Here is a 21,184-nt window from a genome sequence, read left to right on the forward strand (position 1 = left end):
ATTTGACACGAAAATAACCTCATCGAAACCTGAACTATATTATATGATTGCCACACATAATTTTTAGAAGACATGGCATAGAGTTAATAAAAAGAGAGTAAAGTTATCTCTTCATGAAAATATATCTTAGGCACGAAATTCACCTCATCGTACAAGTAGCCCATAATTCCAAACCGTATGTAGTTGAAATAGTACCACTCATGAGCTCATCCCGTCCCAAAAGAGATATATCCCCTATACCATAAACATGAATTGTATCCGTCTACGTTCTGTATATCCGTTCTTCGACCCCCGTACCAGGAAACTTGTATATCCGTTCCTCGATCCCGTCATACTAAGAACCTTATATGACATTGGTTGGATCACAAAGTGGCACATGGAGCCGTCTGTTGGTTTTTTTTTCCAGCCTAATCCAAATTTGACATGATGTTTGATTAGGACTAGTTTGGATTTAGGTTATGTGGTGGGATCTATGAAAATCTTTCCTTACTTTGCCGTGCACATCGCTTACTTCAGCACGTTAGGCGGCCATCTCAAATCGAGCTCGGATCCAGCTTTAGCCGAGCAGTGGCTCTTCAGCGCCAAATCAGTTGCCCGCCTACATCCCAAGTAACAACGTATCCTAATGTAATCCACATGTATCAATAGGAATATGAAGCCATGCAATCTTTCTCTTCCCTCCTTCTCTGTCCACGGTACCAAACATGGGCTCCTGTATCCATTATCCAAACGCCCACCTAAAGACTTGTAATTAAACGGTTAAAAAAAATTGATATCGCGGTCGTCTCTCCTCTTCCTCAGCTCCTCTCCGTAACCTTCCAAAAAGTCTCTCCTCTCCTTTCTCCCGTTCCTCTCTCCCAACCCTTTCTTTCCTGGCGGCGACGACTGGACGACCGGCGGCGACTGGGCGAGCGGCGCCATCCTACGCCAGGCCTTCGTCGGACCCGTCGCCGGCGACGAGTACCAACTAGGTACGCCCTTCCGTTCCATTCCCTGATTCCCTTCCCTTCCCTTCCCGTTGTCCAAATCGAGCTCCCCAAACCCTAATGCAAGCCAATTTTATTCGGATCTGACCCAATTATAAGTGTACGCATGTATTGCTTCGATTCTTTGCAAAAAATTATCGGGTCCTATACTGGATCCGCTCCTGCAACTCGGTACCTTAGGTGAGGGTTTCTGCAATTCCGTGAGAATTCCCACGTCTCTTTCGGCCAAGTCGCGCAAGATTTGCATTTCTGGTTGTTATATCCGTTTACTGGATGGTTTGGCTCCTCTGGATTAACACATAACCTCAATCCCTGCAGGCTGATTTGGTCGTCTTGATTTCGTGGAAGTGATCTGGCAACGGGGGGCTCCTTGTTGAGCAGACCGGATCATGCTTCTTGCAGTGTAAAAGCTTGGATCTCCTAGGTGTGCCTTGGAGCGGAGAGGATCGTGTGTTCTTACTCCTTGCTGCGACTATCATGCAGAGTGGGGGTGACATGAGACCTGTGCACAACAGCGTTGACACAGTGAATGCAGCGGCTGCAGCCATTGTCACAGCGGAGAGCCGCACACAAGCTCCCCCAGAGCCGGTATGTTCTTCAACACCTTACTGCATGATCCCTTTCTTTATCAATGCGACTGATGCCCTGGTGGTGTTTTGGGAACCACGTCAATTTATAAAACGGTATTCTTGTGTCACTGGATTGAGTAGTTGGGCATTTTCTGTAATCAGTAGTGTTTCCATACAGATTGAGTAATTTGGCTTAGATTTAGTTTGTGCATTAAAAAATGTTCTTCTGATCTCGGTATTCTTCCTAGAAAGCGAATGAATAGTACCACAATTTGCTATTATGTTGTATGTGGGTTCGTGGTTTACCCCTGGCGAGATAGATGCTGCTCTAGAATGTTGATCTCAGGATTCTTCCTAGAAAGTGAATGAATAGTACCACAGTTCGCTATTATATAGTATGTGTGTTCTTGTTTTATCCTTGGCAAGATAGATGCTTCTCTAGAATGCTTATCCATTTGTTTCTACAACTGCTTTTTAGTATCTTCTTCACTTAGTTGATTTGTTCTTACATCTCATGCAACATGTGCCATGGAGTGTACTTTTGATTATATTGCTGCAGTTAGTTTTATTGTTAAGATGGGTAACAAATGTTGACAAAACTTGGCTTGGAGTTTATTTTGTGCAACTAAATGGATGTACTTCTGATCTTAGGATTAGAAAGTGAATGAATGGTAGGCATGGTTTGTTACTATGTAGTATTTGTGATTTTGTGTTCTTATTGATACAGATGCAGCTCTAGAATGCTGATCTATTTATCTCTCTGTCTACTTGGTAGCATCAATGGAAAATATGTGTGCTACTTTCTTATTCACTTAGTTGACCTTTATTATTCCTTTTGTTACATTGTTTTAAAATCTATGAGAAAGTATGAGCGCCTTTATTTAAAAAAAACGACAAATGAAACCAAGTTTAGTCACCGCACTGGTTTTTTCTTGGAACTTCAACGATGCTCTGTTTTTTCATCGAGAAAAATATTTATATAGTGAGTACTACATTTGACACTTTCAGAGTGCCATGTTTGTATAGTATCAGCATTGAAACTATGCATGAAAATGGCATTGTGAGCAAGGAGAGATGCCTTAGAAAGAAAAGGGAATAGTTGAAACAGTTAAGTTGAATTATTCAGTGGATTAGATGGGACAAAAAAGATTCTTTCTTTGCTGGCCATATACCACCAGCTATTTGTTTCTTTTTTTATCCCCAACCTTAGATACCCCTCTCTCCTTTTTCAGTACATGCTGCTTTCAGTGTTTTTTTTTATCTTGGTATATTTATTAGTTCCCCTCTTTCAGCTTGTCTGTTTTTTTTTTTTGTTAAAGTATGGTGCTTTGATTCAAACCTTTGATTGTCGATCTCCAAGCCTCATGAACTGTACCTTGCGGGACTGGTGTGGATACATTACATGTGATGCATTTATGTTTTAGCCTTCATTTATTTTTACAATATCAATTGATGCTCCATGGTGAAGACAGGGTTTTAGAATGTCTTTAAAAAAATGTTTTTCTATCCCATATATTTTGCCAAGTATGATTCCCTCCTTTTTCCTTTCTCCATCTACCACGGAGATCTCTGTGTGTAACTTCTCTTAGCTTTGGTGATTCATTTGCTTTTAGTTTTAAGGAAATCTGCGACTATGACTCTTGGGCATTTGATTGACTCACCAAAAACTTATTTGTCTGAGATGTGTTGAACTCATTGTACTGCTCTCTGGTTAACTATTGCTTATGGGTATTTGGTTCTCTCCTGTTTATACGTGTGAGTTGCCATGTTTATTGGCGAACTTCTATGAGAAGCACAATCATCTCATACCTGATTCTTGATTACACGTCACCAGTATTATGCTTTCCCTCTTTGCTAACTGCTTTTGATTTTTTGCAGCGAAGGAAATGGGCTGACCGTCTGAGCGTGTACTTCTGCTTTGGGTCTCAGAAGAATGGTCGGCGCATCAACCACGCTGCACTTGTCCCGGAACCCACATCTCAAAGGACAGATGCACCTGCAGTAGAAATTCCTGACCACCCACCGCCTCCTGTATTCCCATTTGTCGCACCTCCGTCCTCTCCAGCTTCCTTCCTCCAATCAGAACCCACATCTATTGTACAATCGCCAAGGATCGGCGCTCCACCATTTTCACCCCTCTCGCCAAACTCCCCATCCCCCACAGGGCCACCATCCATCTTTGCTATTGGGCCATATGCACATGAGACACAGCTAGTCTCACCTCCAGTGTTCTCAGCCTTCACAACTGAACCATCAACTGCTCCTTTCACTCCTCCACCGGAGTCTGTCCATTTGACAACCCCTTCTTCTCCAGAGGTCCCATATGCAAAGCTTCTGACTTCGATCAACAACAGCAAGAATGGTGAAACAGGGGATCTTCAGTCATATCCGAATTACCCAGACAGCCCAATAGCGCGCCTGATATCTCCAAGCTCAGGTTGTTCTGGCACTTCCTCCCCATTCCCTGACCCGGAGATGCTGGCTTCCTCACGCTACACATTCCCCTCGTTCCCAGTTCGTGAGCCACCAAAGATATTGGATGGAGAGGGTGTTGCAACACAGAAGTTGATACCTCGCCATATGCGCAATGGCGGTTCCATTTTGGATGGCCACATTGCAGCCGCTGTTCCGGTTGCAGACTTCTCTGCCCGCCTTCAGCCCAACGATCATGCTATGGATCACCGGGTATCATTTGAGTTGACCGTGGAAGACGTGGCGCGCTGCCTAGAGAAGAAAACTGCTATTTCTGGGGATTCTGCGACAGCTTCTTTTCATCTTGCACCCACCAGCAGTGGTGACCACAAGAGGGAGTCTAACGATACAAGGGCGGGGCTATACGTTGATGAGACATACCATGACCTGCCTGAGAAAGCAAGGCGGTCCCTGTCCCTTCGCCTGGCCAAGGAGTTCAACTTCAACAACGTTGATGCTGCCAATGTGGAGCCAAGCGTGGGGTCTGACTGGTGGGCGAACGAGAAGGTTGCCGGGATCACTTCGGAGCCGGAGAAAGGATGGTCCTTCCACCCGGTGGCTGCGCCGGGGGTCAGCTAGCCTTTGCACACTGACCATGATCTCTCAGGATGATGAAGGAACGAGCTTCCGCTTCTTTTGCTGCTGCTTCGGTGCGTGATGTTCGCAGATATTGCTGTGGGGTATGCTAAACTTGCAGTTAGTGATAATCCAAAGTTAGATAGTGATTCGAAGTGAAGCTAATTAATACCATGGTGAGATAGTAAAGGATTCTGGAGTCTCTGGTTATTATGTGGAACCGCAAAACTTGCGTCCTGTCTGTGTCTGTATCCCGTGTACTGACTTGGTGTCCTGCTGATACTGTTTGTGTCTGTACATAATAAGCTGCTGTAGTCGAAAAGGGTACAACTCCTTGGTTTGGTCAAGTGTTGCGTTGGTGGCGGATGCTGTATGTATGTAATCGACCAATTTACCCTCCGTGCTGCGTCTCCATATTTCTTCGTCATATTTCTTCGTTTCTTGCATCGATTTCTTGGTGCTGTACAGTAGCTATTCTGGCTGCAGGGCGGGTCCGGCCGGAGATTACATCGGGATCACTGGCCAAGCAATAATGCCGAAGCAAAATATCATTAGACACGCACTGTGTGCTTGTTATATCAAGCTCGCATCCGCATCTATCGCCACGAGTATTACTATAGCAAGTTGTACTCTGTTGTTCCACGTATCGATTTTCTAAATTCATTACTGGTACATTTAGATATACACTAAAACGATATAGATAGTCTGTCTAAAAAAATAAAAAACGGTTCAATTACCGTCAGTCGGCAAGCAAGAGATGGATGACTCGCACACCCCTCTCGTTTCACTTATTATCCACGTCCATTCAGATTCAGACAGGCCATAATGCAGCTAGATTTGCTACTACTCCGTCCCTCCGTTCCAAATTGCAGGTTATTTTGACTTTACTAGTTCATAGATATTATTATACACTTAGATATACACTATATCGAAATGCATAATAATATCTATATACGAACTTAAAAAAATAAAACGACCTACAATTTGAAACGAAATAGAAGGAGTAGATCTACAATTTGGAACGAAACGGAAGGAGCATGTTGTAAGCCAACCGACCGCAATTTTCCAGCTCAACCGCAGCTAGAGTGATCTCCGCCGTTGGGTATGTATCTCGAGTCCGCAGAGAAGAAAGAAAGCATACGCGTATACAATATTAGTTGATAGGTAGAATAATAATCTAGGGTACGCAACGTAATTAAGGGGCCTGGGCAAGAAATTTGGAGGCAATTCAAGTCGGATGGGATAACAACGTTGATCCATCAATAATTTATTTGGGAAGATGCTCTCTCTTCCTCCGGTGAGCCTTAGGCCGGCATCTTCCGTCTCCGTCTCCGTCTCCGTCTCTGTCGGCGGGCCCGGCGGCCTAGCTAGCTGGTTTTCCTTCCCTTCCTTGCTGCATTGCGTCGTCGATCAATCATTGCGTGGCGATATTATTATTAGCAGCAGCTAAACTTGGAACTGAGTGTGTGGCTCAACTGGCAGCAGTGATCAGCTTCCCATCCATCCCATGTCAGACATCATCAGCCATCGGCCGTAGAATAATGATGGATGGAGTAGTATATTGTTAATTTGCCTGTCAATTAGTATGTGCTGCGAAGATGACACCCCTCAACAAGCTAAGTTATTTCGGAGAGACACATGCATTATTTTTAGAGCAGCCAACAGGACTTACCCACACCTTTGAGTGAATGATTTAGGCATCTATCAGCACACATCGTGTTCTGCAAATGAATGAATAAGAACTCAAGCATACTAGCATGCACGGATATATAGATGATAAGTTGAAGGCTCTGTCAAACTAGCTAACTAATTCAGCACAATGATCATGCAGGCAATTTCTGTCAGCTAAGAGAAGCATCTGGCTGACATAGAAAATGACACGCTTGACAGCATGTAGAATGTGGTGGTGAATCCCTGACATGTCCAGTCCTCAGGTAAGAGCACAATTTACCTCTTCAGACGTCACTGCATGCTGAGATAATCCATCCTGTCAGAGCTCACCCCACAGACGATAACTTGCAAATGACTCTCACAATATAAATAAAATATTATTAGAACCACAACAAATCCTTACAGCACAGCATGTAATATTCCAGGTGTGACCTGGATCCAAGGCAAACAAGGGAGGATGCTTGATGCCATGGTATGGTCCAAGCAATTCCACTGCAACGTACAGTGCTTCTTCTTCTCCCTTGATGCGATGCAGTCGTGGTCATGGCAGAACCGCGCGCGCGCGGCCAGGTGAGCCCACATGTGTGTGCAATGTGCATGTGCCAACCCATTTTCCCTCCTGTCTCCTGAATAAAAATATCCAACGTCACTAATTGGATTGGGGAGGGAGATCAGAGGAGCCAAAAAAAAATATCCAACAGGGAGGGAGCCCATGTGGAGGCTGCCTGCTTGCCAAGTGTGATGTGGGCGCCGTGCTTGCCATGTGTTGATGAGCTAGTCCACCATAGCATAGACAAACAAATAATCCTCCTCCTCCTACCTGGCTCTTACCCTGTCTTCTTGTACCAAAACAAAGCTCCCACCAAATCAGCCCTCTTCTTCATCTTCTTCTTCCTCCCCGTCTCGTCTCCAATCGGAACGAATTTGTTCCAGTATAATTGTTGGTTGTTTCATTGTTAATTCTTGTTGGAAGCTTTAGCTCTTGCCCTCTTGGAGATGAGGATAGAGGTATGTGTACGCATGCATGTATGCGGCTACTATACTTTGTAGTAGCTAGCTACTAGTTGATACTTTTAGCAAGCAATCAGTATAATTGAGCTCCAATTCTTCCTCTTGTTCTTGTTGCCCCTGCTTCAATTCGCAAGTTGAGTGCTCGGATCTCCTATTATCTATAGTACTGTAGTTTTCTTGGTGGAAGATTTTTTATTCCTCCGATCCAGCTAGCTAGATCCACCGTACATACCTCTCGAGCAATTCTCAATTTCAGAGCAATCGACCTGCTGCTGGCTTGAATCTTTCCACTGCATTCAGTGAAATTAAAGGATCTCCAATCCAAGCCGATAATGGCGATGGAGCCTGAGTTGAAGGTCGCGCTGGGTTCCGCCGCGTTCGCCATCTTCTGGGTGCTGGCGGTGTTCCCGGCGGTGCCCTTCCTCCCGATCGGCCGCACGGCGGGTTCCCTGCTGGGCGCGATGCTGATGGTGCTCCTGGGCGTGATGAGCGCCGACGAGGCGTACGCGGCGGTGGACCTGCCCATCCTGGGCCTGCTGTTCGGCACCATGGTGGTGAGCGTCTACCTGGAGCGCGCCGACATGTTCCGGCACCTTGGGCGGGTGCTCTCGTGGCGGAGCCGCGGCGGGCGGGACCTGCTGGTGCGGACCTGCGCCGTGTCGGCGGTGGCGTCGGCGCTCTTCACCAACGACACCTGCTGCGTGGTGCTGACGGAGTTCATCCTCAAGATCGCGCGGCAGAACAACCTGCCGCCACGGCCGTTCCTGCTGGCGCTGGCGTCCAGCGCCAACATCGGCTCCGCCGCCACGCCCATCGGCAACCCGCAGAACCTGGTGATCGCGGTGCAGAGCCGCATCCCCTTCGGGCGCTTCGTCCTGGGGATCCTCCCCGCCACGCTCCTGGGCTCCGCCATCAACGCCGCCATCCTGCTCTGCCTCTACTGGGGCCAGCTCGACGGCGGCAGCAAGCCCGCGCCCGAGGAGGTGGCCGTCGCCAACTGCTTCGTGCCCACCGAGGTGGTGGAGGAGGAGGACGTGACGTCGCACCGGTTCACACCCGCCACCATGTCGCACCTGCTGCTGCTTAATAAGCCGGTCAAGCAGCCGGCGGAGGAGGAGCCCGTCATCAAGCAGCCGGCGGAGGACGATGCCACCGTCATCAAGCAGCCGGCCGGAGCTGTGGCCAACGGCAACGGCATCCACCAGAGGCGCGGCAAGCAGGATGATCATAAGGAGCAGTGGCAGTCGCAGTCGCCGGAGGATAAGGATAACGGGGACGAAGAGGACGACGAGGAGTGGCAGAGCAGGTTGTGGAAGGCGTGCGTGTACGTGATCACGGCGGGCATGCTGGTGGCGCTGCTGCTGGGGCTCAACATGTCGTGGAGCGCCATCACCGCGGCGCTGGCGCTCATCGTGCTCGACTTCAAGGACGCGCGGCCCTGCCTGGAGAAGGTGTCGTATCCTCTGCTGCTCTTCTTCTGCGGGATGTTCATCACCGTGGACGGCTTCAACAAGACGGGCATCCCCAGCGCATTCTGGGAGATGATGGAGCCCTACGCGCGGATCGACACGCCCACCGGCACCGTCATCCTCGCGCTCGTCATCCTCCTCCTCTCCAACGTCGCGTCGAATGTACCCACAGGTATGGGTATGCATTTGCATTTGCATTTGCATTTCCCTTGAATGAATTGCATTTGGATTGTTTGATGAATGAATTGAATTCGTAGTTCTGCTGCTCGGCGCCCGGGTGGCGGCCTCCGCCGCGGCCATCTCCCCCGCCGCCGAGACCAACGCGTGGCTCCTCCTCGCCTGGACCAGCACGGTGGCCGGCAACCTGTCCCTCCTGGGCTCCGCCGCCAACCTCATCGTCTGCGAGCAGGCGCGCCGCTCCCAGCAGTACGGATACACACTCTCCTTCCTCAGCCACCTCCAGTTCGGCTTCCCGGCCACGCTCGTCGTCACGGCCATCGGCCTGCTGCTCATCAGAGGCTACTGATCGATTATATTGATGATCCGCCCCATGTATGGGTATGGGTATGTGTATGTATATGGAAATATGGAATGGGATATGGAAATACTACGGTGATACTATATGTATATGTGTACAGGGAATGGGGGAACGAAACAAATTAAACGTGTCCCAGCTTGTATTTTGTACTACAGGAAAGAAAGATTATTCATTGGTTCCGTTGCCTTGCCTCCCGATGGGGTGACGAGGGCACGCTGCTTAGTTTGGAGGCGTTTTGAGCTCTAGTGCATTTTAGTGGTCAAGGAATTAAGCTCTACATTTTGTAGTAGCATATCATACATATACCATATTATAAAAAAGGGTACTGTATGCATCCTGTTTTAGCAGTCTACTATCTGTTGTCCTTCCCAATACTACTTGAGCTACTCCCACTCCCCATACATGTCAAAGATCAATTATAGTACCTAAAAATTAAAAAAAAACACATCTGAACAACCGTGAAATTATAGTTCCCATCTAAAACTGACAGAATCTGAATACATCTTTAGCATTTATCTGAGCAAGCGGAGCCAGGAGCATGTTACGAAGGAGCAGGCGGAGCCTATTTTTTTATAATTTTTTTTAATTTCAAACCTAAAACTAGTTTGCCGAGTGTCCGAATGATTGTACTTGGTAAACACTCTTGCACTCGGCAAATCTATTATTTCCGATAGTACTGCAGGTTGTTAGCACCTCCAAGTTGAAATAAATATGTCGCAGATTGTAACAATCCACATGCCGTATGGTATGGTATTCTATGGAAGTAGAATACATCTAATCCAGTATTGTTACTCTGCCTGATTTTTTTTTTGTTTTGCATTCTATTTCTACCGTGGGCCCGGGTGTAAATAAAAAAACGGGACGGGGGACTCGACCAGGGAAGGGAAGGGTTTTCCTCTCCTGCTCTCCCTCCGCCTCGTTCTACCCCCTTTGCCCGCCACGCCGCAATCTCCTCCGCCTCACCGCCGGCCGCCTCACCGGCTGGCGACACGCCCTTCCGTCCGCCAAGTCTTCGCTCTCGCTCGTCCAACGGCGCGGCCCTCCTCTCCCCCGCCCTCTGCTGCTGCTCAGCTTGCGTGCGTGGAGCTGAGATCCATCCGGGCTCGGATCGATTCCTCCTCCGGCTGGTGAGTAACCCTAGCTTGCTACGGCTGTTAGAGCTAGGGTTTCGTCGTGTTCTAGGGGCCTTTCGTTTGCCGTGACGGGGAGAATCCAAACCCAAATCTCTCCTCCGCATTCAGTTAGCCGCGTTTTTTTTTTTGCTGCGTCGTTCCCCGTGCCCACTCGCCCATCTACAGTGCGATTAGGTGCTTGTTCGTCAGTGCGCAACACCAATCTGCCATTGGTGCGTCTGCAGTGTGGTCGGCCCTACGCTGATAAGTTTTTTTCGTGACAGGGCCTGCCTCTCGAGACTTAGAGTATTTCGCAAGGATGTCCTGGTGCACGATTGAGTCTGACCCTGGTGAGCATCGTGTCTCTTGATCGTTACTGTCCGCATTATTCTTCCAAATCATTCCTGTCTGTATAATTCTTCCAAATCATGGTAGGTCTATCTATCTCAATGTTGCACATGTGTAGTATGTTCTCCTTTTATTTTCCTGCAGGTCTGAGTTGTGCGCATCATGCGTTTTGTGTGTTTTGCTCATAAGGCTACTGGGCTCGTTTATACTTGATATGTCGTCAAGTGAAAATTTATATCCATGTGGCTTCTCCTTTTCTTTCATGACTTTATTCATCATCTTTTTTCGAGCCATTGAGCATCTGTTCTCCCCCACCTCCCCCTCCATTGTAGCGTGAGCAAACAAATTGTTTCACCAGTTATCACACTGTTGACATTATTACCCATCGCATCATGGGTAGCTCTGAATTTTGTTATATTATGTTCCCCCCTTCTTTCCTGAAGTAACAATCTATTGATGACACATTTTTTGGTATACTTACCTTTATTTCTACTCCTTTTATTGATATTTAATTCAAACCATTGCTTATGTTTCACTCGAGCAGGTGTTTTCACCGAGTTGATCCAGCAAATGCAAGTGAAAGGTGTGCAGGTTAGATTCCAGGGCTCTTTAGCATTCCTCGCCTGAACATTTAAGTCTTATAAATTGGAATATCTATCAATTATTGTTCATAGTTTTCTCATCCTTTGAACTATTATTGTGTCTGCAATGGTAATATGCACTCGGCATGTCCATTCAGTTGCAATTTACTCTAGTTTATCTGAAGATTTGTTTCCTCATGTTGTGAAACTGGCAGTACCCTGGAACTCTAAAACTACCATAGTACCATACGATTTGACTTGTAGGATAAGCACAACAAAATTCGGCATAGCTTAGCTCTGATGAACTAGTATGGCATCAAAATTGTGAAGATATGCACTTAAATTCAAAGAACAATACCTGATAATTTGCTGTCAATAGCTACTCTTTTTTCCATGCAATTGTCAACCCCATTTCAAAAGAGGAGAGGGCCTTGAGTGAAACATTGTTCTAAGCTTGCTTATTCACTTGCATCTGTTCAGTATGGGACCTTGTCACATGGCGACATGGTCAGCAACCAAGTTTATATGACTATCTGAGGCCATGGTTTGATCCTTTAGTTTGATTATGTTAGTACTTCAGTTACCAGAATATGTATAATGATAGGTGCTTCTAGAAATCTGTAGTGAACACTCTTTTTTTCAAGTTATCCATATGAAAACCCAGGCATTTGTATATCATACTTTGGATGGATCTTTTTAACGCCTCTTATGTACTTGTCATGCTGTCTTTATACTTTGGGATGTCATTTTTGATGACCGTTATGTACTTGTTATGCTATTTTTATACTCTGGGATGGGTCTTTTTAACACGCCTTGTATAATTGTTATGCTGTCATTAAACAGGTGGAAGAGCTTTACTCTCTTGATGTGGACTCTCTTAGTGAACTGCGGTGAGAATCGTTATTTTTAGTGTAATCAATATCTGTTCTCTCAGTTTAGTTAACTCATCCTTCATCTCCACCTTTCATAGGCCAATATATGGGCTAATTTTTCTCTTCAAGTGGATACCTGGGGAAAAGGATGAACGACCTGTTGTCAGAGATCCTAATCCAAACCTTTTCTTTGCTCACCAAGTTAGTTCCATTCTGGTCCTTTTGCTAACCATGTTTGCTGTAGTACTCTGTGCTTAACAAGTTAATCTATTTGCTCATTTCCAGGTGATCAATAATGCATGTGCTACTCAAGCTATTCTCTCAGTTCTCATGAACCGCCCAGAAATTGACATAGGTCCAGAGTTATCTCAATTGAAGGAATTCACAGGAGCTTTTACACCTGATCTGAAGGGCTTAGCCATCGGCAACAGCGAATCCATTCGGACAGCTCATAACAGTTTTGCAAGGCCAGAGCCATTCATTTCTGATGAGCAGAGAGCCGCGACTAAGGATGATGATGTGTACCATTTCATAAGCTATTTACCTTTTGAAGGTGTGCTCTATGAGCTGGATGGGCTGAAGGAAGGGCCTGTAAACCTTGGGCAGTGCGGTGGTCTTGATGACCTCGATTGGCTACAGATGGTGCAGCCAGTCATTCAAGAAAGAATCGAGCGTTATTCACAGAGTGAGATTAGGTTCAATCTTATGGCCATCATAAAGAATAGGAAGGAGGTGTACAGTGCCGAGCTGGAGGATCTGGAGAAGAGAAGGGAGCAAATTTTACAGGAGATGAACAAGACTTCCGCCACAGAATCTTTGAACAACTCGCTCACAGAGGTGATATCAGCAATTGAAACTGTCAGCGAGAAGATCATCATGGAAGAAGAGAAGTTCAAGAAGTGGAAGACGGAGAACATCCGGAGGAAGCACAACTACATCCCTTTCCTGTTCAACTTGTTGAAGATGCTTGCAGAGAAGCAGCAGCTGAAACCTCTGGTGGAGAAGGCCAAGCAGCAAAAGTCGTCGAGCCCAAGCACAAGATGATGGTGACATGCCGTTTGATGTATCAAGTGCCTAGGGTTAATTGCATCTTGCTCTCTGTGTGGGCATTATCTTATATCAGATGCATTGCCTAGTTGGCAGCTTAGAGAAATCATTACTAAGGTTATAGACCATTTTGCTCGCTGTGGTGTGTTATCAACTGCGCCAGTTTTGGTGAGCACGCACGAATTGGTTGTTTATTTTGTCAGGTTATTAATTGTTCTTCTGGATTATGAAATGTGTTGAAGGCTGTGGATCGTTTTGGATATTCCTTTTGAGATGGCCACTTGCTAATCTTTATCAGATATATACCGTGAGTCCACTGGATCCATTGTTATCTCAGGAGTGATTAATCTAATGTTGCTTGTCGGGATTGCGCATGAGCAAACGTGACCCGTTTAGCTAGGTAGCTCACTTATTAGAACTAGACTGCTTCACCCCCAAAACTATAAAACCGGGTAGTTATCACTCTCGGCCACATACAACTATTCAATGGAGCCCCCTTTCTGGTTTTACACGGTGGTTTTGCCAGCTGGCGAGATGACGTGGACACAGACGCTGACATGGACCAGCTGACATGTGGGCCTAGGTAGTCTGTCGTCTCCTCCCGTCCTCTGCCGTCGCCCGTTCCTCTCCTCCCCTGACCCGAGCAGGGGAAGCAATCTCACGAAAAGCTATGGCGCCGCCGCACCAGGGACGCCTCAGCTCTGGTAGTGGTGGGTCGACGCAGCGCTTCACGTGCCCTTCTCATCGCAGAGCAAGGAGCATAGGCGCGCGCGGTGGCCGGGGAAGGTGGGCGTGGGTACGGCCACTCGATTTCGGCGAATGGAAGCGCTCACGACCACCGGGGGAGGAGCACGCGGCTGCAGCACCCAGTTCCCCTCCGCGCTGATAAGTGAACGGCCTCTTTGGTCGGCCATGGAGCTCGCCGACGCTGCTCCTTCCGCCTCCCTCGGCCTTCATTGCCACAACTCCCTTGGCCATGGGGCTTGTTGCCGCAGCACCGCGTTTAGCTCGTGCACCTTGAGCTTGTTGTTCGCATGGAGGGGCTTGCTGTTCGCATGGAGGAGCTTGTTGCAGTAAGTATTGGGACCTTTTTGGCATCTGTGTAATTGGCCGTGGGCTCAGCGAGGAGGATGGATTTAACGACAATGGCGGCCTTGCTCCAGTGGCCGGAGTTGGGGAAGATGACTCCGGCCCGTCGTTTGCTGCACGGAGAGGGTGAAGGAGTGGTGGGGCTGCGCAGAGGAGGTTGTGGTGGTTCTCCCTACAGCAGATTTGGGGCAAGGGGAGTTGAGAGGAGGAGGAGGAGCACAGGAGCTCGGTGGGAGGCCCCATCGGCTCCTTGCTTTGACCGGAGGGGAAAATGACCGAGGAAGAGAGAAGAAAAAGAAAACGGTTATGACATGTGGGTCCAGTGTGACATGGATTGCCAACATGGCAAAACCACCTAATGAAATCACCACAGGGGTAGATTAGACGGTTTTGCAAAGGTACCTGGTTTTATAGGTTGGGAGGTATAATAGTTTTATAAAAAAGATCGGTGTGTTTTCCGAATTATTCGTGTGGTTTAAATTTGGATATATGAAAAAAAGGTATACGTGATTTGGTTTCTGAGTGGATTTTTTTTTTCAAAAATGTCCATGATGAGTAGCAACTACTCGTACAGTAGTAGTAGTCAGTGTGTGGGAAGCAGAGGACGCCAAGCCCAAAAACAGAAATCGGGTGGATGTGGATGGATAAACTGATAAAAAAGCCCAGCCCCTTCTCCTTCTTGGAATCGATGGCGTAGGCCCAGAGCGATCTAGTTTTGCATCTGTGTATCTGCCTCCCTTCCGCTCCTCTCCTCCGCCCCCACCCCCACCCCCACCCCCACCACCGCCGCCTCCGCCCGCCCCCGCCGCCGCAGGCAGAAAGGATGGAAGCCCCGGGCTCCCCCTACGCCTCCTCGCCGGAATCCGCCCCCAAGCGCGCCCCACGCTCCCCCCCGCAGCAGCAGCAGCAGCCCTCCGAGGAAGGAGGTAACCACGCATCTCCCTCTCCGGCACACGCACGGGTTCGCTCCTCCGCATCTGCACGTGGCCCCTGAGTGTGTGTGCCCGGATGCGGTGTGCCTGGATCCGTGAGATCTGGGCCTCCGCCTCCTGCTCTGATGCCGAGATCTGCGAGCAATCTGTTGCCGGTGCGCTATTGCGTCGCGTCGCCATTGATAGACATCAATTTGAGCTGTGCGCCGCGTTTTCCAGTGGAGATAGGATCCGTTATACGTGGGTTTGCCCTAGCATCAATGCATAGGGCGTTCGACTTAGTGCTGGTTTATGTGTATGCACCTGTTTTTATTGCTGATGCCGTGCCAATGCATACATGTACCGGAAGCAGCATCAAGGGGGATGATATGTGGGCGTGGCAGCCTTTGGTTAGGACAGTAATTGCTGATGGTAGACAACTAGACATCATCTTCTGAACACTAATGCAAAATTATTCATCCTCTCCTCATAAGTAATACTAGTAGTTTCAGTTACACATACACTACTGCTGCAATTAAGTGTTGGGCATTGGACCAGAAGACGCCAATTAAATTAATCTTGTAGTTAGGGGGGGGGGGACTTTCTGCTATGGACACATGTTTTTGTGAAAACATGCTATTGTTGATGCTTAAACCTTGGTGCTCGGGTCGATTCTGTGTAAGTACTTGCCCTTCAGGAGTCTTCTTAGTTGGAAAAATGCGCAGTGGAAATGGATGCTGGAGTAGTCTTTGGTGAAATTTTTAGGCCCCAATAAATCAGATCAAGAATGATTCGTAGACTAAAATTGGTTACTATTGACATTTATAGACCCAATCATACGAGAAGGGATCGAGTCCGGAATGAGGATATACGTGATAGGTTAGGGGTAGCACCTATTGAAGAAAAGCTTATCCAACACCGGCTGAGATGGTTTGGACATGTCCAACGAAGGCCTCCGGAGGCACCGGTGCGTAGTGGAACCCTAAGGTGTGACAGTAATGTGAAGAGAGGCAGAGGAAGACCAAAATTGACATGGGAAGAGGCAATAGAAGGAGATTTGAAGGGATGGAATATACCAAAGATTTAGCCCTGGATAGGAGTGCTTGAAAAACAGCTATTCATGTGCCCGAACCCTGATTTGTGGCACTTGTTGGGTTTCAACTCTAGCCTACCCCAACTTGCTTGGGATTGAAAGGCTATGTTGTTGTTGTTGTTGAATTGACATTTATAGTCCTCTTGTCGAATGAGCCCTCAGTCCTGTGCACTTGTCCACATAATCAATCTAGTTGGTCACCTATATGAACCCACTAGCTTCCCTTCCCAACTTGTGAAGTAATTTGGTCTGCTTAAAATGCCTTTTTTTTCCTACTTAGTATGCAGTGTGCATCGGTTCTGTGAAAATATATTTGTTACATCCAATTTGAGGGTACATACCGCATAGGATTCTCTTATTTCATCAACTTTTTTATGGGTAATATGGATGCACTTGCTTACTGTTTTCTGCAACTGTAATTTTGTATATTAACTGACAAATTGTTTGAGTTCATAAAAAAATATCATTAGGCTCAACTGAGATATATACTCCACATGATGGTTACCAGTTAGGGATTCAACTCATAATGGCTTAGTTATTCAGATTAAAGTTGCTTCTACATAATTCTGAATTTTCAAGTGATGTTTCTTCTCAGATGACAAGGAGAAGCCGACACATTTGAGGTTCCTCGTGTCTAATACCGCAGCAGGATGTATAATTGGCAAGGGTGGATCAACTATCAATGACTTCCAATCCCAGTCTGGGGCTCGTATTCAGTTATCACGCAGCCATGAATTTTTCCCTGGTACAAATGACCGAATCATCATGGTGTCTGGACTGTTTGATGAAGTAATGAAGGCCATGGAGCTGATTCTTGAGAAACTTTTGGCTGAGGTAAAACATGTTATTTTGCAAGCGATTGTTGATGATTGGAGATTGATGTTCTTCAGTTACTTTCTCAGGGTGAAGAATTCCAGGAAGCTGAAGCTAGACCTAAAGTTAGACTTGTAGTTCCTAACAGCTCCTGTGGTGGGATAATTGGTAAAGGTGGAGCGACAATAAAGTATGTCTCTTTGTAAACCTGTTTTTTTTTATTCTGTTGTGCTAGCAGTTGATTTATTCCCATTGTGGTAGTTGCTTTACAAGCTGGTGCAATATAATGATATCCTTTTCCTACTTTTTCCAATAGTCTTCTACTTGTTTGAATGGTATTTTTCCCCATAGTCCTAAATATCCCTGTGTGGGAACTTTCACGCTGAGTACGCCCCTACAGTCCTAATATCCTGTGACTTGTCTATATTTTCATTTTGTATTGCTTTGTTTTTTGTGTTACTCTGGACTATGGATGTTGAAAGTTGGTGTTCTCTTTTCACTTCAGGTCGTTTATTGAAGAATCACATGCTGGAATCAAAATTTCACCACAGGATAACAACTATGCTGGTTTGCATGATAGGCTTGTTACTGTGACTGGAACCTTCGATAACCAGATGAATGCAATAGATTTGATATTGAAGAAGTTATCTGAGGATGTTCATTACCCACCTAATTTGAGTTCCCCATTTCCATATGCAGGTAGAATCCTAGCATTTCTGGCTACTTGATGTTACCACATGCTAACTGGGTTGCTTATTTGAAAATGTCTCATCATGATGTCTTCCTTGTATGTCTTTCATGTACTGCATCGGCATTTCACGCCGGATGATACCATTCATGTCTTAAGAAAACATAGCTGAGCTTGCTTGCGTATTGACATGTGTTATTTGTAGTGCCATCTGCGAGGCAGGGGCAAGGATGAAATTTCAATTCTACCATCGAGTCACAACTTTCTGTGTCTGATTTCCTTCTTTCAAAAATATTCAGGTCTTACTTTCCCAAGCTACCCTGGTGTTCCTGTTGGTTATATGATTCCACAGGTGCCATATAATAATGCTGTGAACTATGGACCTAATGGGTATGGAGGAGGAAGGTACCAAAACAACAAGGTTCGTGTTTTTTCTGGGTTGCTCTGGTTGTTGTCGTGCATCCCACTCGTGTGGATTTATTCTGTATGTGAATTGAGATATGCATGATACATGCATTCAGTCCATCTGTGTTGAAAGTGAGCTTTCTATGTTCTCTTCTGTTACGCATTAGAGAAGTAGGCTGGAGCCTTGGAGGCCTGATACGTGTCATCTTTTATCTAATAGAAACACTATTCTCTAGTCTGTGTAATTATTTTATATTATCTATTTTGAACAAAGTCAATGAAATGTCATGGAGGCAAACTTTGGGAGGTCTCATGAATTTAAGGTGATATCGTAATAGCTCTGTCATGGGCACTACTGATCTTTGTCGACATTAGAGTGCGACCTAATATTAGAATGATCTTATGAGCCACAGTGTTGGTATTCTCGATTTAATTCATGCATGCTATCTTGCAGTTTGATTACCCTGCCTTAAAAAGTTTTTACGCCATAGAATTATGTGCATGTATTTCATGACTAGACAAGACTGCTTGTATGCTGAAATGTTTGAAATACTATTATGTTTTCTGTGAACGCCATGCTTAATTTTGGTTCGTTGATGTTGCGCATCTCTTGAAAAGTATGGCTATTGGTGAAAGGCGTGAAAGAACTTTCACCCAATCTTACAATTTAATTGTTTCTATATCTTTGACATATCTACATTGTTGGATTTGAGTTCTAAAGATCTGCTGCGAATTCTGCAGCCCAGCACACCTATGAGATCACCTGCAAATAATGATGCCCAAGAATCTCTCACCATTGGTGTGGCCGATGAACACATTGGTGCTGTTGTAGGTCGTGCTGGAAGGAACATAACAGAGATCATTCAGGTAATTGTACATATGATTTGCATTTGGTTTTACTGCAGCGGCATCTAGTGACCAGTGTCAAAAGCTGTATCTCCCAGTATGATTGATATCGCCAATTGCCTGTGCCCTCTTAAATCTCGTTTTGGCCAAGTAGTTTGCCGCTAAGTTAAGTAAATAATATATTCAGAAGCAAAATATTTACCGTATTACTAATATTTTGAGCAACTCTAAATAAACTGCTGCTGCCTGCCTTTGGTGTTGAACTGTTGATGCTGTTGCTGCCTTCGGTGTCAATGCATCAAGTTTGCAGTAAAATCAGTCATGACATTGCAGTAAAATTAGTCGCTCAATAAACACTTGCAATTTGTTGTAAATGCAGGCTAGTGGTGCAAGGATCAAGATATCAGATAGGGGAGACTTCATATCTGGGACATCTGACAGGTACTTACTTACTTTGGCACATGGTCACCCCAAGTGGGACACTACGATTTGCTAACTTTTGACTCACCGGTTCAGGAAAGTGACGATTACTGGAACATCTGAAGCTATCCGGACCGCCGAGTCCATGATCATGCAGAGGGTGTCAGCCAGTTCAGAGAGGTGATGAGCCCCTCTTGGAATGGAGTCGGAGCGCTTCTCACTGCGCATGTTTGATGCAAGTTAGGAGGACGTGATAATTTGTTTTTTGTTTTCTTTTTCCCTAGCAAAGCTCGAGAGAAATCAAAGTTATTATTGTTTGTTGCGTCCGACCGATGGTTTTATGTTAGTATAAACTGGTAGTAGAAGATAATTAGGTGCGCCGTCGTTTGGATTGATTTCGGAATAGAGCGAGTTTTATATTTCGTGAGGGTCCATAACAAGACGCTGGTCTGCCTAGCGCTGCCTGCCTTGTGTTAGTTTGAGAATTCCATTCCGTTGATCAAGGATAGAAGAATATTTATTGATGGTAGAGAGGACATGAGGAGGACTGGTTTGCTTTCGCTGTGCTGTTGATGGTACCCCAAATGGCGTTACCTGGTCTGTTCGCTTCAGCTTAAGCTGGCTGAAAAGCTGAAATGGCTGATTTGTTGTGAGAGAAAAACACTGTTTGGTGGCTGATAAGCCGGTTGAATAAGCTGAAGCGAACAGACCTACTATTGCTACATGTCTTTTTTCTTTTGGAAAATAAATGAAATGACTGGAACGTTTTTTGAAGCTTTCGCTCGAGTGCCCACCTGAGTCAGATGGTTTCGGCGGGCGGTGAGGAATGACTAGGATGAGATGCAAAAGCTCCCCTATCATGCGTGGAAAGTCCCAAGTACTTGAAAGGCAGATTCGTCGCGTGTACATAGACAGTTTCCATTTTTTTCCCTCCTCTGATTAGAAGCTAGTTGTCGGCAGCTGTCAGTCTATCCATTGCTCCCTCCGTCCCAAATTACTATTTTTCTAAATACATAACTTTTAATATGCATTTCGATATATACTATATTTAGAAACATGAACAAAATTATGTATCTAGAAAAACTAAAACGAATAGTATTTTGGGACAGAGGGAGTATTATTTAGTCCATTCCGTTTCAATTTGTGTTGTTTTAATCTTTCTAAATTTATTATTTTTGCAATGCACCTTATGTCTAAATGTACTATATAAATATATAAAATCTAAAATGACCTACAATTTGAAGTGGAGGTAATATTATAGAAAAAAATACAAAAATTACATATATACTTATAGAAAGTAACCATTATGCCAAGTTATCAAAAACGTATATCCGTAGAGAAGTCAAGTTCTGCACGATGTAATTTCGCACAGTACTCTCTCTATCCCGAATTGTAATTCATTTTAGCATTTCTACGTTCATAACTTTTACCATGTATCTAGACATAATATATATATATATAAGTGCATAGAAAAACTCTGAGTTTAGAAATACCAAAACAAGCTAAGATATGAAACGTAGAGAGCATCGTATAATTCTATTCCGTGCCACCATATTTCAAGAAATATACTTACTTTCACTCATTAAGTACGCGATTATGCCGTGCTTATCGAGGTGGGCCCCGCCTGTAGGCTTCTAGAAGACTCCAGGCTAGGCCAGGCCTCGAGT

At 45.7% G+C, this 21,184-nt stretch overlaps 4 protein-coding genes across 5 annotated transcripts; all 4 read left to right on the forward strand.

Moving 5' to 3' along the window:
• Positions 1-789: 789 nt before the first annotated feature.
• On the forward strand, positions 790-5,030 carry LOC101763565 (ESX-1 secretion-associated protein EspI). Of its 2 annotated transcripts, XM_004954382.3 has the most exons (4): positions 790-971; positions 1,305-1,389; positions 1,470-1,574; positions 3,434-5,030. In XM_004954382.3, the coding sequence occupies exons 3-4, from the start codon at positions 1,482-1,484 to the stop codon at positions 4,604-4,606; spliced, it is 1,266 nt and encodes a 421-aa protein (XP_004954439.1). In that variant the 5' UTR covers positions 790-971; positions 1,305-1,389; positions 1,470-1,481; the 3' UTR covers positions 4,607-5,030. The 2 variants fall into 2 exon arrangements, with proteins under 2 accessions (XP_004954439.1, XP_004954437.1); XM_004954380.3 differs by having other exon boundaries at positions 1,305-1,574.
• Positions 5,031-6,939: 1,909 nt separating this feature from the next.
• Positions 6,940-9,626, forward strand: LOC101764510 (silicon efflux transporter LSI3). The gene is made up of 3 exons (XM_004954384.3): positions 6,940-7,282; positions 7,586-8,926; positions 9,012-9,626. The coding sequence occupies exons 2-3, from the start codon at positions 7,618-7,620 to the stop codon at positions 9,278-9,280; spliced, it is 1,578 nt and encodes a 525-aa protein (XP_004954441.1). The 5' UTR covers positions 6,940-7,282; positions 7,586-7,617; the 3' UTR covers positions 9,281-9,626.
• A 535-nt stretch (positions 9,627-10,161) lies between these two features.
• Positions 10,162-13,553, forward strand: LOC101765186 (ubiquitin carboxyl-terminal hydrolase 2). Its single transcript, XM_004954385.2, has 6 exons — positions 10,162-10,419; positions 10,689-10,754; positions 11,297-11,343; positions 12,177-12,223; positions 12,304-12,406; positions 12,491-13,553. The coding sequence occupies exons 2-6, from the start codon at positions 10,724-10,726 to the stop codon at positions 13,247-13,249; spliced, it is 987 nt and encodes a 328-aa protein (XP_004954442.1). The 5' UTR covers positions 10,162-10,419; positions 10,689-10,723; the 3' UTR covers positions 13,250-13,553.
• Positions 13,554-15,093: 1,540 nt separating this feature from the next.
• LOC101765588 (protein BTR1) lies at positions 15,094-20,076 on the forward strand. The gene is made up of 8 exons (XM_004954386.2): positions 15,094-15,267; positions 16,941-17,179; positions 17,248-17,348; positions 17,664-17,857; positions 18,146-18,267; positions 18,993-19,118; positions 19,477-19,538; positions 19,614-20,076. Exons 1-8 carry the CDS (start codon positions 15,165-15,167, stop codon positions 19,699-19,701), a joined length of 1,035 nt encoding a protein of 344 aa, XP_004954443.1. The 5' UTR covers positions 15,094-15,164; the 3' UTR covers positions 19,702-20,076.
• Positions 20,077-21,184: the final 1,108 nt, after the last annotated feature.

The sequence above is a fragment of the Setaria italica genome, chromosome I (assembly GCF_000263155.2).
Source record: "Setaria italica strain Yugu1 chromosome I, Setaria_italica_v2.0, whole genome shotgun sequence".
Taxonomy (NCBI): domain Eukaryota; kingdom Viridiplantae; phylum Streptophyta; class Magnoliopsida; order Poales; family Poaceae; genus Setaria; species Setaria italica.

Excerpts from the sequence above, each read along its gene's own strand:
- LOC101763565 (XM_004954380.3), top strand. The coding sequence starts at position 1,464 with ATGCAGAGTGGGGGTGACATGAGACCTGTGCACAACAGCGTTGACACA. Across the intron at positions 1,575-3,433 it reads CACAAGCTCCCCCAGAGCCG|CGAAGGAAATGGGCTGACCG; the intron begins GTATGTTCTTCA and ends GATTTTTTGCAG.
- LOC101764510 (XM_004954384.3), top strand. The coding sequence starts at position 7,618 with ATGGCGATGGAGCCTGAGTTGAAGGTCGCGCTGGGTTCCGCCGCGTTC. Across the intron at positions 8,927-9,011 it reads CGCGTCGAATGTACCCACAG|TTCTGCTGCTCGGCGCCCGG; the intron begins GTATGGGTATGC and ends TTGAATTCGTAG.
- LOC101765186 (XM_004954385.2), top strand. The coding sequence starts at position 10,724 with ATGTCCTGGTGCACGATTGAGTCTGACCCTG. Across the intron at positions 10,755-11,296 it reads CACGATTGAGTCTGACCCTG|GTGTTTTCACCGAGTTGATC; the intron begins GTGAGCATCGTG and ends TCACTCGAGCAG. Across the intron at positions 12,224-12,303 it reads GACTCTCTTAGTGAACTGCG|GCCAATATATGGGCTAATTT; the intron begins GTGAGAATCGTT and ends CACCTTTCATAG.
- LOC101765588 (XM_004954386.2), top strand. The coding sequence starts at position 15,165 with ATGGAAGCCCCGGGCTCCCCCTACGCCTCCTCGCCGGAATCCGCCCCC. Across the intron at positions 17,858-18,145 it reads TTCCCCATTTCCATATGCAG|GTCTTACTTTCCCAAGCTAC; the intron begins GTAGAATCCTAG and ends AAAAATATTCAG. Across the intron at positions 18,268-18,992 it reads GAAGGTACCAAAACAACAAG|CCCAGCACACCTATGAGATC; the intron begins GTTCGTGTTTTT and ends CGAATTCTGCAG.